This window comes from Pseudochaenichthys georgianus, chromosome 17, assembly GCF_902827115.2.
Source record: "Pseudochaenichthys georgianus chromosome 17, fPseGeo1.2, whole genome shotgun sequence".
NCBI classification, from domain to species: domain Eukaryota; kingdom Metazoa; phylum Chordata; class Actinopteri; order Perciformes; family Channichthyidae; genus Pseudochaenichthys; species Pseudochaenichthys georgianus.
The window spans coordinates 8,035,616-8,053,507 of record NC_047519.1 but is presented as its reverse complement, the minus strand read 5'-3'; the positions used below and the strand labels follow the sequence as shown (position 1 = coordinate 8,053,507).

The window sequence follows — 17,892 nt, the reverse complement described above, 5'->3', positions numbered from 1 at the left end:
AGTCCAGATTTGATGAGTCTAGGTCTAGTGGTTTCAGATCCGGACTTGGTCTAATGTGGTCTACATTTTTAAAAAAAGCACTGAAATCTCCCTTGTTTGTATTTTCACAAATAGAATAAAGGTTTCACAAATCTGAAACTGGGTTATAAAGAATCTTTAGCCTCTCTAGGATAATCCAGTCCAAATAAATCGGCTATGCAGCGATTTAAGAGGTTCAAACACGGAGGATTGTTCGCTCAGCGCTGTAAATGAAATGTCCCTTAACTTTTCCCTTAACTGCCGAATCGGATGCTCTGAATCGGAAGCCAACTTCAGCATCATTATAGCCAACGAGCTGGGTCTGCTGCACTTACACGTTGTGTGTTCTGCCCGGTTCCACACGGGGACTGGTCGCTTTGCATAGGCCAGTTGAGGAATTGGAAGCCAGTTTGAAGTGTTTTGTTTCTAACACAGTGTTTATCGTTTTTGTTACTATTTACTCCTTTACAGCTGATAGGACCGTTACAATGTATGACCATGCACTTGACATTTTCAGTTTAATTAGAAGGCCCTGCAATGACAGCAAGGACTAACAAAAAAAATGCAATGTAATGTAAAGGTAGACCTATATTGGATAATATAACTGTAGGTAGTTACAACATTAAGGGATTGGGAAATCCTATTAAGAGGAAAAAAATACTTTCTCAGCTTAAGGCTTTGAAATATTCAATTGCGATGTTACAAGAGACCCATATGTCTGAAGTTGAGCATTTCAAGTTGAGGAAAGACTGGGTGGAACGGGTTTACAGTGCATCGTATAAGGGTGGGAGGAAGAGGGGGGTTGCGATCTTATTCAGTAGGTCTGTGCTCTTTGAAAGAGTAATTCAGGACGAGGAAGGCAGATACGTCATGGTGATTGGGGAAGATAAATTCACATTTCTAAATGTATATGCCCCGAATGAGGACTGTCGTTATTTTTTCAAGAAAATTGCTGCCAAATTGGCAGAGGAGGGGGGAGGGAACTATTGTGATAGGGGGGGACTTCAATTGTGTATTAAATTGGAGCATGGACAGATTGCCTGCTAAGAAGGGAATCAGATCTAGGAAAACAACCACTGCCCTGGGGATGTTAGATGGACTGGGTTTAGTAGATGGACTGGGTTTGGTAGATGGACTGGGTTTGGTAGATGGACTGGGTTTGGTAGATGGACTGGGTTTAGTAGATGGACTGGGTTTAGTAGATGGACTGGGTTTGGTAGATGGACTGGGTTTAGTAGATGGACTGGGTTTAGTAGATGGACTGGGTTTAGTAGATGGACTGGGTTTGGTAGATGGACTGGGTTTAGTAGATGGACTGGGTTTGGTAGATGGACTGGGTTTGGTAGATGGACTGGGTTTGGTAGATGGACTGGGTTTGGTAGATGGACTGGGTTTGGTAGATGGACTGGGTTTGGTAGATGTCTGGCGATATCTCCATCCCAAAGATAAAGATTATACATACAGATCTCTAGTTTATGGGAGTTACCTTAGAATAGACATGTTTTGCCTATCTAAGGTTGACATGCATAGAGTAACAGAATGTAAGATAGAACCAATCACACTGTCTGTCTGACCATGGCCCCATCACAATGAAAATGAACCTAGGTCAGGATAGACAATTCAGATATTGGAGGCTTAATGTCTTAATATTAAATGATCCCCTGATCCAACAGGAATTACGTGACGGCCTAAAGGAGTATATTGATATAAATGATAATGGTGAGGTTACTCCTTCTATTTTATGGGATGGTTCTAAAGCTGTAATGAGGGGAAAGATCATTCAAATTTCCTCTAGATTAAAAAAACAAAGAGAGGCGAGGAGACTTAAATTAGAGACTGAAATAACGAGACTTGAAAGGGAACACAAAGTATCGAGGGACAGGGTCACACTGGATTTTCTAAAACATGAAAAACAAAATGAGATGATCTACTTACCTATAAGGCAGAGGGAGGGCTTAGATTTGTAGAAAGAAAGTATTATGAAATGGGTAATAGAGCGAGTAGGTTATTGACCTTTCAACTACGCAAGGCTCAATCTAGCCGAGTGGTTTCTAAAATTAAACATCCAGACACAAAGAAAGTTACATCTCAGTCTAAAGAAATAGCAGAGGCATTTGCTGTGTGTTACAAAAAGCTATTTGAGGGCCAGGAGATACAAGGGAAAGAGGGTAAGATATCACGTCTCCTTGACTCGGTAGAATTAAACAAACTGTCACAGGAGGAGGCTGACATGATGTGTTCCCCCATTACAGTAGAGGAAATAATAGATAGTATTCGTAACCTCAAGAATAACAGATCTCCCGGTATCGATGGGTACTCGGTGGAGTACTATAACGTTTTTGTGAATGAGTTGGCACCAGTCCTATGTCGGGTATATAATTATGCATTGGATGAAGGAGACCCACCGAAATCCTGGTCAGAGGCAATCATTACGGTTATTCATAAAGAAGGGAAGGACCCCACACAATGTATGGGTTATCGGCCCATAAGCCTTCTCTGTCAGGATTTAAAAATCCTGACCTCTATTCTGGCTAGTAGAATACAGAGGTGCATTAGGAAGCTAGTACACCCAGACCAAACGGGATTCATTGCTGGGCGCCATGGTACTAACAATGTTAGAAGAGCTCTCAATTTACAATCACTTGCAGCCGGGAGGAAAACCCCATCAATGCTTCTCAGTCTAGACCCTGAGAAAGCATTTGATATATTAGATTGGACATTTCTGCAGAGGACACTGTCACATATGGGCTTTGGTCAGACCTTTATTAACTGGGTCAAAGTGTTTTATAATAACCCAAGATCGAGAGTTAGAGTCAACGGCCACTGCTCTGATTTCTTTGCGTTGGGAAGGGCGACGAGGCAGGGAGATGCGTTATCCCCAGCCCTGTTTGCCCTTAGTATTGAACCTTTTGCAGAACTAATCAGGAATAATCCTCATATACAGGGAATAAAATATGAGGATGGGAATCAACATAAGGTGGGTCTATACGCGGACGATATAATATTATTTCTGGAAAATCCAGAGTCCTCTGTCCCTCCTACAAAATCTGGAAAAATATGGCCTGGTATCTGGATATAAAATTAATCCCACTAAGTCAGAGGCAATGATGATCTCGGGGATGTGGCCAAGTCAACTTGATAGTACAGTGTCCTTTCACAGGTCTGGTCAGGGATTTCGATACTTAGGGATTGCACTCACCCCCAAAATAACACAGTTGTTCCAAGCTAATTATAAAAATATATTTGAGGTGTTTAAAACTGACTTAACTAGATGGGATGTGCTGCCGTTGTCACTCTTGGGTAGAATAGAGGCTGTAAAAATGAACATATTACCCAGAATTTTGTTTTTGTTTCAATCTCTGCCCATTTGGGTCCCGGCATCTGCCTTCAATATGTTGGATAATAAATTAATAAATAATTTCACAATGAATTAAGAATAAAGTATATCAAATGTAATCTAATCTGATTATGTAATGGAACATAATAGTACATTTACTTTTTGACTTTAAGTATACTGATGCTACTATTTTGACTTTTACCCGTATTAAGGTGGTTCTATAATGATGTATTGCTAATGTTACCTAAGGAAACCTATCTTAAAACTAGCCATACTAAATGTACTAGGAAGTGAGACAGCGGACATATTTCGGGCAGTTATGGAATTTATTGGTTTCAAAGAGGAAGGGACAATAAGTGCATGAATATTAGTCAGACAGGGAATAATGCAGAAGTTACAGCTAAAAAAAGCACTAAAGAAAGACTCATTTGAACACTGAAACATCATTTCTCAGACAGCATTTCTCTAAACCGCTCTCGGCTTGTTAAAGGCTCATTGGCACCATGGCAGAGCTCAGTTTCAACAAGGATCACGGCTATCTGGAGGGTCTGGTCCGCGGAATGAAGGCTGGGATCCTGACTGACACCGACTATCACAATCTGGCCCAGTGTGACACACTTGATGGTAAGCATGTTGGTGTTGAGGAAGCTAATTTACAGGCATTGGATGAGGTAGAACTGTATACATCCAGATGGGAATGATTGAGTCAGAGAATGCTCTAAAATTACAACAGCATAGGAAAATTCAAAGTAGAGTACATATTATATGTACACAAGTGAAAAAATATAATTTGACACAAATAAGGCAATTAAAGTAAAAACTCTTTGAGCAAAAAAAAACTGTAGATATTCCAAATAATATTGATATGACTGTTGTTCTTAGTGTCAGATTTTTCAGCAAAATGGGGAGGACTTGGTTTGACATGGTTTGACGGCCACTGGTAAAAAATACCTTTTCAACAGCTTTGACAATTAAAAACTACTTTACTACAGCAAAGCGGAGAAATCTAGTTTGGTTAGCAAAAGCTACTTGGAATAAGTAGTGCAAGCTACTTTGAGCATTTGTTGATCAGACTGACAATATATATTTTTGTGAATCAAAATTATTAACGTAATATAACGTAAAAAAGTAAAATGTCTCTCAACTGAGTTATTTTAGGGTGCACACTTGAATGCTGGTCCTACATAAACAACACAAGAAATATACACCACTATCTTAGACCATTGGACAGACTTGAGTAATGGTCTAAAAAAAGGAAACATGCCAGTTGTCTGCCATCAGAGGGTAATTTGCTGCAGTGTAACTGACAGGGATCATCTTTCCTAACCTGGACCCAGTTTTTCAAAACAGTAATCTGATTTTCTTACAAGGTAATAGGCATTCCTTTCTGGGAGACACATACTGTAGGCTACAGGACAAGTCAGTGTGGATGAAGACAAATGACTTGTTAGTGTTGAGCTACCGTGTATATTTTCAGGAATGTTTACTCTCCCACTCACCAGTTCTGTAAGTTTGTGGATCTTGCAAAGTGTTTGAAATAGTTCTCCTAACAGACCCAATGCAGTTTATTTATTTTTACATCATAGCCTATGTGTCCGCCATCCGCTGAAATCCGTTTAACAAATTGGTCAAAAGTCAGGGAGTGTCATGTGTGAATTACATACTGTATAGACTTCCTGTTTTTCTTTTGTAAATGCAAACTCCCAGGAAGCCGTTGTGGAAAAACACTGATTTGAGCTCAAGTTAAACTATGAGGACGATAAATGTTGTACAAAATGTTCTTTTCTTTCCCCAGACATGAAGTTACATCTGCAGAGCACAGATTACGGTAAGATGCTGTCTTCGTCTGAGGAGGACCTGACCGTGTCTCTGGTGGACAGCAAGCTGAGGGAGAACCTGGTGACTGAATTCAGCTGCCTTCGCTCCAACGCCCTGCCTCCATTATCCACCTTCCTTGACTATATAACGTACGATAATGTAATTAATTAAGAATTATACAAAGATCACAAGACATAGTTCCTGTTGTAATCTCTCCATATATCTTGCAATCTACAAGTCCCAAATCCAACCATTTAAATGTTTAATTTCACAAATCTTTGTGTGCTACAAGATTCAAATGCTGTGTCTCGATTCACGTACTTCTTTACCTAGCTAAGCTATTTTTAGTGTGACCCAAAATTCACTATGAGTACCCAGTAGCGTAGGCAGAAATGTACTTTAGGGTGGGCCTGTACCGGTACCGCCGGTACCGCCGGTACCGGTGGCAGATCACTTTTAGAATACTTTTGGAGTACTTTCTTTTTCCTTAACAGATGGGTATGTTTTGGTGAACAGGAGACACTTATTTTACTGTTTTCATGGCTTATCAAGAACTCAAACACAACATCTTGGTGTCATTCTGGACAGCTCTCTCATCTGCACCCCACATAAAAAACATCACCCGGACTGCATTCTTTGTCCTGTCTTAAAACCTTTCCTTAGAATATGTTATGAATTGTAAGGTGTCCTAAATAGAATGAATTATCATTATTATTATTTATTATTATTATCTGAAACGATGTAATAACTTTTAAAACTTTTTCCAGTCACTTGCCCCATGCATTCAGCAGCAGCAGGCCATTCACTTTGATTTTATCCCGTTATAAATGTCATCATTTCGACAATAAAGAAATGCTACATAATAAACGTTATCTTGCACATACAAGATCTCTCTCTCATCTGCGTGCGGGGGCGGGGCCTCACAGACACGCTGCATCTCTCTCTCGCTCACAGACACGCTGCATCTCTCTCTCGCTCACAGACATGCTGCAGCGCTATGCAGTGTACACAGCGCACAGCGCCGGTAATGAATATTACATTTTGTGAGGAAACTTTTCCACCAATAATTCCAAAAAGTATTACAAAATGTATTCACTTCACGTTTACGAAAGTAACTGTAATCAGATTACTCGTTTTTCAAATGTAACGCCAGCTGAATACACTTGATTTGTGTATTCGGATTACGTAACGCTGTTACATGTAGGCTATTCCGTTACAACCCAACCCTGTGTATATCTCTCCGGACTGTCCACCAGCAGATGAAAAACACCCACCTCTCCGCCTCTTCCAAGGGACGAGGGAACCGTGCGGCAGAGTTTCCGTTAACATTTTGTTTCTTCTGACAGCCCAGCAGCAGGAGAGGTGGGGAGAGGGAGGCGGGGCTATTTAATCGTTTTCAGAAAATGAGGAGGACAGTGGGGGCTCTTATTGGAGTCTGGCTTTTTAAAAAAAAAAAAAAGTTCATTAGTGAAGTGTGAGCCATCATTTATTTAGCAGGCAGCTCTCTGCCTAACCAACAATCCGTTTTTTTTTTACCGTAAATGAGTTCGGTTCAGAGGATAAAACACATACAACATTCATTAAACTCGATATTTGTTCACTTGAATTTCACTTTGAATTCTTGGATATTCTCAATGGGTGAATACATTTTTTTATAATAATAATAAAATAATGTTAAAAAAAAAAATGACACCGAAGCTTTCTCAGGGTGGACCAATGAGTAAACTGGGTCTGGGTGGGCCCAGACTTCACGCACTCACTGATAACCATGTTGGTAACTTGACGGAAGTTGTGTGACCTGCCAAGATTGCGGTTGCTCTGGTGAACACAGCATTATACAATTAAAAAATATACTTTATATTATTTTTACTATTTAATAAACATAGCAGTATAGTGTTGTTAAAAAGAAGCCACTGTTCATTTAATAGCTAGCTAGCAACAACCAGGCATCCACTAGGTAAAGAAGTACGTGAATTGAGAGACAGCATTTGAATGGGTTTCCAACTTGCTAGCTCGCTCATTAGCTAGCAAGTGTGGACATTTCAACCATCAGCCGTCGTCTTAAAAATGTGCACTGCTTCACTGACCCCACGAAAAATGTGTATTCAAATTGAGTCAAAGCCACAGTATGTATATAGGTAAACATTTTCTTAAAATGTAAAATAGTTCAATATGTCCTAAGTAAAAGGGATGTAATATAAAATGCCATGCACACAAATAAAGTAACATCTATTTACTCTGTGTTGCCATAGCTACAGCTACATGATCGACAATGTGGTGATGCTGATCACAGGTGCCCTGAAACAGAGAGATGTGGCAGAGGTTCTCCCACGTTGTCACCCACTAGGAGCTTTTGATCAGATGGCAGCAGTGGGCATCGCTCGCACCCCGACTGAGCTCTACTCAGCCATCCTGGTGGACACACCACTGGGTAGGGTCATTCAATCATTTGTGTTTAACTAACTCCTAAAGATAGTAACTATAGATAAACTCTCAAATAAGATTTAACACCTGAGAGGATTTTATATCTCCAGTGTTAAAGTTTAAATGTAATTGTTTTATAATGGGGAGGAAACATTTTCAAAAACTGAAGTTTGATGAATAGGGACCCTTTCTGGTTGGAGATCAAATTAAATATAAAAATATATCATTGTTTAACACCTAAAAGTGGGAGTGGAATCATCTGTGTTTATATACTGTATAAAATATGTGATTGTGGAGAAGGTAGGAGACTCATCGACTATAGGCGCAAACGGTACATAAGTTAACCTTTCAACGCGCTAAACAATTAGGTAAAGTTCAGGCAGTGACAATACTGTAGCTCTCGAAACATCTTTATATTTTCTCTGTTCTCCATTCTTTTTCACTCTGAATTGTATCCAAATTTCAATCAAGACTTGCCAAAAGAAGAAAAACACTCTCCCTCTACTCTTGGTACCTTGACCTTATGTTCCCTTAGCCAATGTTCCCTTATCCTGTGTTCACTTGGCCTTAAGTTCCCTCACCCAACGTAACCTCTGCTCTTTCTACATCATCCAGTGTTCACTCACCCAGTGTTCACTCAGCCTATTTTCCCTTAGTCTATGTTCCCTCTCCAATTCTTTCCTCAGCCTATGTTTCCTACCCCTGTGTTCCCCTGTCAAATGTTCCCTCGGCCTATTGTCCCTTGCCCAATGTTCCTTGAACATATTTATCCAAATTCCCATAAGGCGATGTTCCCTCACTCAATGTTCCTTTAGCCTATTGAGGTTTTCCAAACACATGAAGTGGCTTGGCTCAAATCTGCTTGACGACACAGGGATTTGCATTTTCATTTCAACAGGACTACTCACTTAAAAGTGTGTCCTGAAAGCTGACCACATTAAAGCGTATGTCTCTCTTGTGTTGCACATGAGATCAAGGCACGGTCGCACAACAGGTTGGTGGGAGAGGGAGAATTAGTTTGTATTCTGTAGGTTGGTTTGGCCCAACTCTGGAGATAGTAAAACTATGAAAATGCAAAACAGCGAGGCCCAGCTTGACTGGCAATCAAAATGGTCAATGAACAGTATTTGTTCGGGAGAGGGACGGGTTCAGGAAAGTCATGGTTGGATTTGACCCTGTGTTTTTATCCACCTTCTCCAAAAAGTTGAGAAGTGAGGTTATATAAGGGAACAGCATTCGTCTCTTTAAGTTGAGGAACATTATTTTGGTTTGTTTTTATAATATTGCATTGAGTGAATTACAGGAACATAGGTCTGAGAAAACATTGGCAAGCAGCTAATAATATATTATGACTTTTTCCGTTTTTGACCGTCAGGCTTACTGCTCCCTCCACCGTCAACACCATCCATCCATCAAGACAATTTTCTATTGGTCAACCGGTCAAAGTTCACAAACACGGATATTCCATCAGAATTGAATCATTTCACGGCCAATTTGGTCTTTAAGCTGCTCGATCAGACATTGATTTATGCCAGAGACTAATAGTGATACCACTGTGTGTTGTGTAAAAGCTCAGTTTTTCCAGGAAGCTGTATCCGATACCAACCTGGATGAAATGGAAGCTGAAATTCTCAGAAGCAAGCTGTTTAAGGTGACTACAGGGTACAATTATACTATAAAGCAGTAATGTGGTGTGCGGTGTGTCTTCATATACATTCTGTTAAGTTTTAAGACAATGTGCTTACCCTCTTCCTTTGGGGTCAGGGTTTTATGTTACAGACACTTAAAGACTTTTTTAAAGATATGATGAACATGTGTTTCTTTAAAGGCATATTTAGAGTCTTTCCACTCCTTCTGCAAGAGCCTTGGTGGAGCCACAAGAGATACAATGTGTCCTGTCCTGGAGGTACTGTGAATAGACTTTATACATATTTGTACGTAGACCATCCTTTTCATGCTAGGAATCATTCAAGTAGGTCTTAAGTCCCATATTTCTTATTGTGTATGGTCATCTCTCCCAAATGTAGTCAAATAACATACAGAGCTGTCTGACCAGTCCAGAACTGATAATACCAATATTTGAGGAGTCATCTTTAGATAAAAAGCTAATTGCTGCTGCACAGAATCAATACATGAAGGGAAAGGGCTCCAAATTGGAGTAGTTCAGTGATGATGTAAAATTGTAGCTAACCGGAAGGGGCATCATATGATAAACAAAATCACATTTGGCAGGATATTCTCCACAAATGAACACCTCTTTGTGCTTGTGGAAAATTATTCGGCAGTAGTAAAAAGCTATAAACAAACTACGGTTACATGAGTAGTGTAATTACGGTCATATTTAATGTCGCAGAACAAAACGTGAAAATATAAGCTTGTGAGCCTTATTTGCGGCCTTTAACCAAAAACATGTTTAAATTTATTTGGACTATGAGACGAGGGTATGAAGGTAGATATGGTGCAAAATGCGAGAGCGTGTAACACCTGATGTGAGCACTTGCAGAAAAAAAATTTGAGCTTGTAATACATTTACACTGGTATAAAATATCCACGTAACTGTGAACCACATTTACACTTGTATAAAATATCCACGTAACTGTGAACCAAGTTTGAAGTCACAGAAGAAGAAAAAAGTTGTGTAGCTTGTAGAAAAAAAATGAACTTAGTGATGAAATGTTCACTAGCAGAAAAATCCATATTTTTTAAATATATTTTCCATTACAACTGCAACTTGGTTACTACAACCTCTCAAATCAGTCATTACAACTTGACGAATCTGCTCTGTGGCAGTATACATCGACGAATCTGTGGACTTCTTGCGATAAATGTGTCGCAAAAGTAATTTTCACCTGTAGATGTGGGGGGAGCGAAGGGGCGGAGCTATCAGAACGACGAGGCTCGGGTCAGTCACACAGTCACAGCCACAAGAGGCTTCTCAATTCTTAAATATCCCCTCCTCGACTCCCCTCCTAGAGACTTAGTCCTGCCCACACGAGATGTGAGCGGAGGACCGAGGAGAGAGGAGGGGAAGCAGCAAACGTTTAAAGAAATGAGAACTCCTGTCCTCTGAGCGGTCATATTAAAGTGACGTCCGTGCTGTCGAGTGTTTTGTCATAGCGCTGTATTTTATAATCTCTGTTAGATCAGCTGAACATTGTTCCCCCACATATTTACTTTGAATTCATTGAGAGTGCGGTATAATGAGACAATAACAGGCTACAGATGCGGACACACACACAATATATTTATATAATAATTAGTGCTGTCAAAATTATCGCGTTAACGGCGGTAATTAATTTTTTTAATTAATTGCGTTAAAATATTTAACGCATTTAACGCATGTGCAGAATGGCCCGCCCCATACGTGCCACCAGTGGCAGCGCCAGGGTATGGCTGGGGTAGGCTACACCCATACCAAGAAATGGCTTAGCCCCACCATGAAAAATGATGTTAAAGTAAGCAAAATAAGCAGAGTAAATTGCACAGACAGCAGTTAGTAAGATTGATTTCAGTAGCTACGGTTTTGAAAACTTTTGTCACGTAGTGATCGTCTTCTCAATAGAACATCTTTGATAACGCCGTGGTGTTGTTGCAGAAAGTCCCGACGGGGAATACTTTTGCTGTAGTAGGCTACAGGGGTGCACATAACTGGTACGCAGGTTATGTGCGTAATCTGAAATGCGTACCGTCACTTGTGTCACAAAGCGCATTTGCGTACCGACGTACTTGTGAAGCTTTTCCAGAAGGCGGTTAGATCACCGGACGACAGAGTCGGTCTCCGTGTGCACAGACAGGGCTGCTGTTAACGTCGGTCTGTACAACGGAACTGTGCCAAAACTACGCCAACCGGCTGCGGAGGGAGACTCTCCCCCAGACCCGGCGCCAGAACAAATCTAAAGGGAGGGCCTATGATTTTCATGGGAGGGCCCACAAAACCGTCACGTACTGCGTGCCTGCGACACAATATATATCAAACAGCGAGGCCAACAGCATTGCGTAAAGACGCACACTTATCGCAAACATACACAAATAAAGGGCAACATAGAAACCACTTTGAAACATTGTGTGCGTGGCAGCACAAACACTGGTAAATCACGAGCAAGGCACACTGGTTACGGATGGCAGCTTCCTCATCATTGCACTCGGAGAGAAATAGTAGAGACGGAGACGATGAACTGTTTAGCCCGCCTTGGGCATGGTTTATTTCTATGCACTGCACTCGGACCAACCTGATCTCACCAGAATGCGTGACTCCACCACGACTCCTTAACACCGCATTGCGTGGTGGAGTCACGAACTTTGTTACATTTACGTGTCGGCACCACGCAAACAACCCCAATGTAAAGTGAATGAGGCTCCTTTGTCGTGGTGCACACACGCATTGAGCTTTTATTCTATACAACGTTTTTTAAATCTACTTTATAGCGTGTAGTAACTCACGGGAGGCTTCTTTTATTTTATTTGTATTCATAATTATTTTTATTTTTCGTCAGAATGTAAAAATTACATTAGTTACGAATTTGTGTTCTCAAAAAACAGTGCATTGTGTGTAATACAACTGTGATTTTTATTAAATTAGTTAGTTTTTAAGGAAGGCCAGAGCTTCAGCTTTGTCAAATAGATTGTTCCCTTCAGTTAACGTTATTTAAAAGATAATGATCATGTCCCCTGTATTGTATTACGAGCGTCCATTCCCATTGGATAACGGAGAATTTTACACCCGGAAGTAAGTAGCCTATTCCCCTTACTGTCGATTGATTTTACAGTGATATCTGCACTACTCATCGACTAAAAAACACCAAATTGTCCTTGTTAATTACACAACATTGATTGGTTTGAATTGTGTGCAATGCTTTTGTATTTTCCCCCTTCGATTCGGAGAAACAAATATTTTTTCGGAGTTTTTGGACGGCAGAAGACACTACACTACCCAGAATCCTCAGCTATCGTTTGGGACTACACCATGTGCTTAGCTTGACAAACCCCGTGATCAGTCCTCAAGCTCTGTGATTGGTTGACCTCCAACTGCATTCCATATGAAAAAAAAACGTTTCGTAAAAGAGAAAATCATACTTTATTCAGCAGTGCTTGCTTTACTCTTCGAAAGTCATCACATGAATGCATTGTAATAAATGGTTTGGCTGCATTAAATATTACACATCTGTCTTAGTTCTTTATTTATCTACAGAGATCGGGCATCAGAATAGACCAGAAACTATTCTTTTACCGTTCTGTTTTAATTTCACAATAAAGTTAGTAGTAATATTTTGTTTTGATATTATTGTTTTTTATTAACTACTAGACCGCTGGTTCATGTTAAGAACATCTTTTCTGTGTTGCTATGGGGTTTTTCCATCGCTTTTGTGTTACAAATATCAAAACAATAACAAAATAATATTCGTCATAAACTAAACCGGAAACAGCAGTATATTTTATTTTGTTAACACTGTAAACTTTACAGCTTTTTAACCTATGCTTTTAACCCAAACCACCTACTGGTTAAAGCACGTTATTGCACGTTTAGAGTAATGCAATGCAGGAAGATTGTGTTGCTTTTTAATGACTGTTTAAAATGCCTTTTTCTTAATGTCTTTCATTTTTGTAAAGCACTTTTGAATGTGTTATATTTTATCAAAACATTTAAATATTAAGAGTACATACAAAATAGTGGGAAAGTATAGAAGGTCAATTATATAAATATAGAATAGAAAATATCAAGAAGATACTCAAATGATATCTAGAGTAAAACAGTTTAGTGCCTGATAGGAGGATGTGCTAACTAATAAGGCTTTATTTAAAGAAATGTGCAGAATACGACAGTGTAATGGTGGAAGTATACACACATTGATAGATGTCTTGTAATGCACTGTTGATGAACCTGTGACCCAAGTTTTTCATTCATTGCATAACTACACTGTTGTGTATATGATATGTCAATAAACCTTAGAAAATCTTGAAAGGGATGTGCAAAATAGCAATTATATACAGTCTTTAATGAACTATTAGAGAATAACGAGTAATGAATATGCTTTAAACGGATCTGCAGATAAATATTTAGTCTTCTCAAGCACCAACTATCAAATATCTCGCCTGATTGTTGGCACTTGACAATCACCTTCACTGAATTTCACTCAGGTGTAACTAAAGTCTGATTTAAGGGTTGTTTATATTTCACATCATTAATCCAAATCTGTAAAGTAACTAAAATAAATGTAGTGGAGTAAAAATACCAGGTTAACCTTAAAGAAAGCCCTCCGGATTATAAAAGACCACCATCACCCCAGCCACAAACTGTTCTGTCTGCTGCCGTCTGGCAGGCGGTACCGCAGCATCCGGACTAAAACCACCAGACACAGAGACAGCTTCATCCCACAGGCTATACGATTATTAAACACCTGAACTTAGAAATAACATTCATCTGGCTGCTACTTAGAAATTATTTATCTAATATATCATATTCCAATCACTTGTATATAGACTCTTATTGCACTATTTCACTATTTTTTCTGTGTATCTGTTTTATTGCGTAGCACTGTTGGAGGAGCCTGTGACCTAAGGGGGGGAGGGGGTAGGACACGTTCGATTCCTGTTTTGAATAGTGTGCCGTAGATGGGTTTCATTCCATTTCAAAGTCCTTTTGGACGCTCTGTGTAAACTTCGCGCATCCAATCACAGAGGTTGAGGACTGATCACGGGGTTTGTCAAGCTCAGCACATGGTGTAGTCCCAAACGATAGCTGAGGATTCTGGGTAGTGTAGTGTCTTCGGCCATCCTAAAACTCCGAAAAAACATTTGTTTCTCCGAATCGAAGGGGGAAAATACAAAAGCATTGTACACAATTCAAACCAATCAATGTTGTGTAATTAACAAGGACAATCTGGTGTTTTTTAGTCGATGAGTAGTGCAGATATCACTGTAAAATCAATCGACAGTAAGGAGAATAGGCTGCTTACTTCCGGGTGTAAAATTCTCCGTTATCCAATGGGAATGGACGCTCGTAATACAATACAGGGGACATGATCATTATCTTTTAAATAACGTTAACTAAAGGGAAAAATCTATTTGACACAGCTGAAACTCTGGCCTTCCTGAAAAACTAACTAATTTAATAAAATCACAGTTGTATTACACACAATGCACTGTTTTTTGAGAACACAAATTCGTAACTAATGTAATTTTTACATTCTGACGAAAAATAAAAATAATTATGAATACAAATAAAATAAAAGAAGCCTCCCGTGAGTTACTACAAGCTATAAAGTAGATTTAAAAAACGTTGTATAGAATAAAAGCTCACTGCGGGACGTTGTAGAAATGCGTGTGTGCACCACGACAAAGGAGCCTCATTCACTTTACATTGGGGTTGTTTGCGTGGTGCCGACACGTAAATGTAACAAAGTTCGTGACTCCACCACGCATTGTGGTGTTAAGAAGTCGTGGTGGAGTCACGCATTCTGGTGAGTTCAGGTTGACTCGGACATGCTGTGGAGTGAATCGAGTCACCTCTGAGGGGGAGTTGGTTGACAGCTAAAAAAGCTATAATATCAACGACAGCTGACACGTAATAACGGCTCCGTGCCAGCTGATCTGCACCAAAGTACTAATTTCCTTATTTGTTTCCTCGCGTATCTCTCTCTCTCTCCACACACTCTCACATGAAATGTGTTCTTTTGATGCGGCATGCATTAGCAGTCCTTTATCAGTCTGTAATGCGTGTTTCCAGTCGCAAAAACCTTTGACAGTAAGCCACATCAGATGAAGACGTATTTACTTTAAACTGTCTACAGGGGAAACAAAAGGCTGCGTCTGCTTTGAACGAATCTTCAAGCCATGGTCTGTTGTTGTACCATGCAGCGGCACAAGTGCGCTTCTTTCCTGAAAACAATCTCCCTGATAACGATCCAGTTTCACCTGGTTGGGTTTATTAACTCCAAGATCATCGCTAACTCAGCCCCGGGGTTTGCCGAGGTCAAGCTTGTGACATTAGGCGTGCTGCTGCAGCGGCAGGTGCAGGGTCGCCAGCAGCACCATCGGCTGCAGTTCTTTCATCGCTATTTCGTTTTAATAAATCCTCAGACCTTTTAAGCCAATTTCTGATGTCCATTTTGTAATTCAAACAGAAATGGCAGTCTACAGAATGCACAATAAACAATAAACAAATCCAGAATAGGCGGCAGAGTGTGACGCTGTGATTGGTCTAAATGGGGACGATTCACAAATCACAACAGACACATCACACATGCATTTATTTGACGTAGCCTGCGATTATTTTTTTTAGTTCTGACATCACATACATCGTAGCATAAAAGTTCACAGTTTATTTATAATTAAAAAAATTAAATATAGGCCTATATATTTTTTAATTTTTATAAATAAGAAAAAACGTGTTTATTGGGGGAGGGCAGGAATGTCAAATGGGAGGCCTGGCCCTCCCTGGCCCTCCCACGGCGCCGGGCATGCTCTCCCCCCTTCACTGGAGAACTGCTCTAAAACAGCTGATCACAACATTCACACTGTGGTCACGAAGTACTCCACTAGCCGTCGATTTATACTGCCACAGAGCAAATTCGTCAAGTTGTAATGACTGATTTGAGAGGTTGTAATAACCAAGTTGCAGTTGTAATGGAAAATATATTTAAAAAATATGTATTTTTCTGCAAGTGAACATTTCATCACTAAGTTCACTTTTTTTCTTCTTCTGTGACTTCAAATTTGGTTCAGTTACGTGGATATTTTATACAAGTGTAAATGTATGCACACAAACTCAGATCTCTTTTCTGCAAGTGCTCACATCAGGTTTTACACGCTCTCGCATTTTGCACCATATCTACCTTCATACGAGGGGAACCAGAAATGGTAAAGAACATGCTACATGCCAAAAATGCTAACAAATGTAACGCATTTTAGGACTCTTTCCTGCATCGCTCACAGTGGCAGCAGGGTGGCCACAGCTATGTGTCCTTGTTCTTTAGTCATCGTCAACCCTCATGATCAAACTTCATTTAAATCTTAGTATTGTTAGACATCAGCTCCCTGTCTCCAGCATCCTCTTTGTGTTTTCTAGCATATTACTCGTAGAATTTCCTTCACAATTTCTTCAAGTTTTTACTACGTAAGATTTATTTTTGCTAAAAATGCTGTGTATGTGCTTCAGTTTGAGGCAGACAGGCGTGCCTTCATCATCACAGTGAACTCCTTCGGGACGGATCTCAGCGGAGCAGACAGGAGTGTGTTGTATCCATCTTGTGGCAAACTTTACCCTGAAGGACTGCAACTGCTGGCCAGGGCAGAGGACCATGAGCAGGTCAAAGCTGTGGCAGACTGCTACCCAGTGAGTCCAAAGTAAACACATTGCCTGCTGTTTTATGACTGCACTAAACAAGGTTAACATGAACCCTAACCTCCCTGCAGGGCTATAAGATCATTTTTGATGACCCTGAGCCAGAATCAGGATGCAAGACTCTGGAAGGCAGATTCTTTGAACAAGAGGTAATATCATTTGAAGGTTCTTCAGACTTTAGTGTCCCATGAGGATGTGCAATCTAGCTGTTGAAGTTTGGGACCAATATATTTGGACCAAGCACAACATTTCACACAACATGTACCTTGAAAGTACTCACAGGAGGATTGTGGCCACATGTGAAAATAACATCACAATGAGTTTACAGCCCTCATTGTGGTAGTAATCATCTTCCGTAGAAGGCAGTTTGTTTACATTATTTTCACTGAGGGTATGTTTGTGAACATTTTGGGATAACTAAAATATCTATCTATCTATTTGTGTTGTAAGTGCCTTTCTGTGTCTGTTAGAACTCTCATTATCTATCTTTTCCCAGGTGAAGCTGAACACACTTGCTTTCCTGCAACAGTTCCACTTTGGAGTATTTTACTCCTACATCAAACTGAAGGAGCAGGAGAGTCGTAACATTGTCTGGATCGCAGAATGTGTCACACAGCGACAGAAGTCCAAGATACACAACTACATACCTATCTTCAAATAAATTAACGGAGCGTGATTGGTCAATTTTGGGGTGTTTTTCTTCTTCAACATTGTGAAGAAGACTTGTGAAAGAAAACATCCAAAATCAACATGTAGGTGTTTATTTGAGTAACTTTGTTTATTTATGTATGTAGATTTCTCCTAAATTCACCAAAATGTAGAATTAGATAATCCCTTATTCGCATATTTAACGAAAACATCAACAGCAAAAAAACGGTAATTCAAAAAAATGTGGATTAATTTAATCAACTGGTGAAGTTTCATTTTGATTTTCTTAATTTGTGTATGTTTACCC

The 17,892-nt window shown here is 39.9% G+C and overlaps 1 protein-coding gene across 2 annotated transcripts; it reads left to right on the top strand.

Annotated features, from left to right (window-relative positions):
* The first annotated feature begins 1,105 nt into the window (after positions 1-1,105).
* On the top strand, positions 1,106-17,602 carry LOC117463005 (V-type proton ATPase subunit d 1-like). 2 transcript variants are annotated; one of them, XM_034105405.2, is made up of 9 exons: positions 1,106-1,121; positions 3,866-3,979; positions 5,151-5,322; positions 7,426-7,604; positions 9,169-9,248; positions 9,426-9,503; positions 16,752-16,928; positions 17,009-17,086; positions 17,434-17,602. In XM_034105405.2, the coding sequence occupies exons 1-9, from the start codon at positions 1,106-1,108 to the stop codon at positions 17,596-17,598; spliced, it is 1,059 nt and encodes a 352-aa protein (XP_033961296.1). In that variant the 3' UTR covers positions 17,599-17,602. The 2 variants fall into 2 exon arrangements, with proteins under 2 accessions (XP_033961296.1, XP_033961297.1); XM_034105406.2 differs by lacking the exon at positions 1,106-1,121 and having other exon boundaries at positions 3,856-3,979.
* Positions 17,603-17,892: the final 290 nt, after the last annotated feature.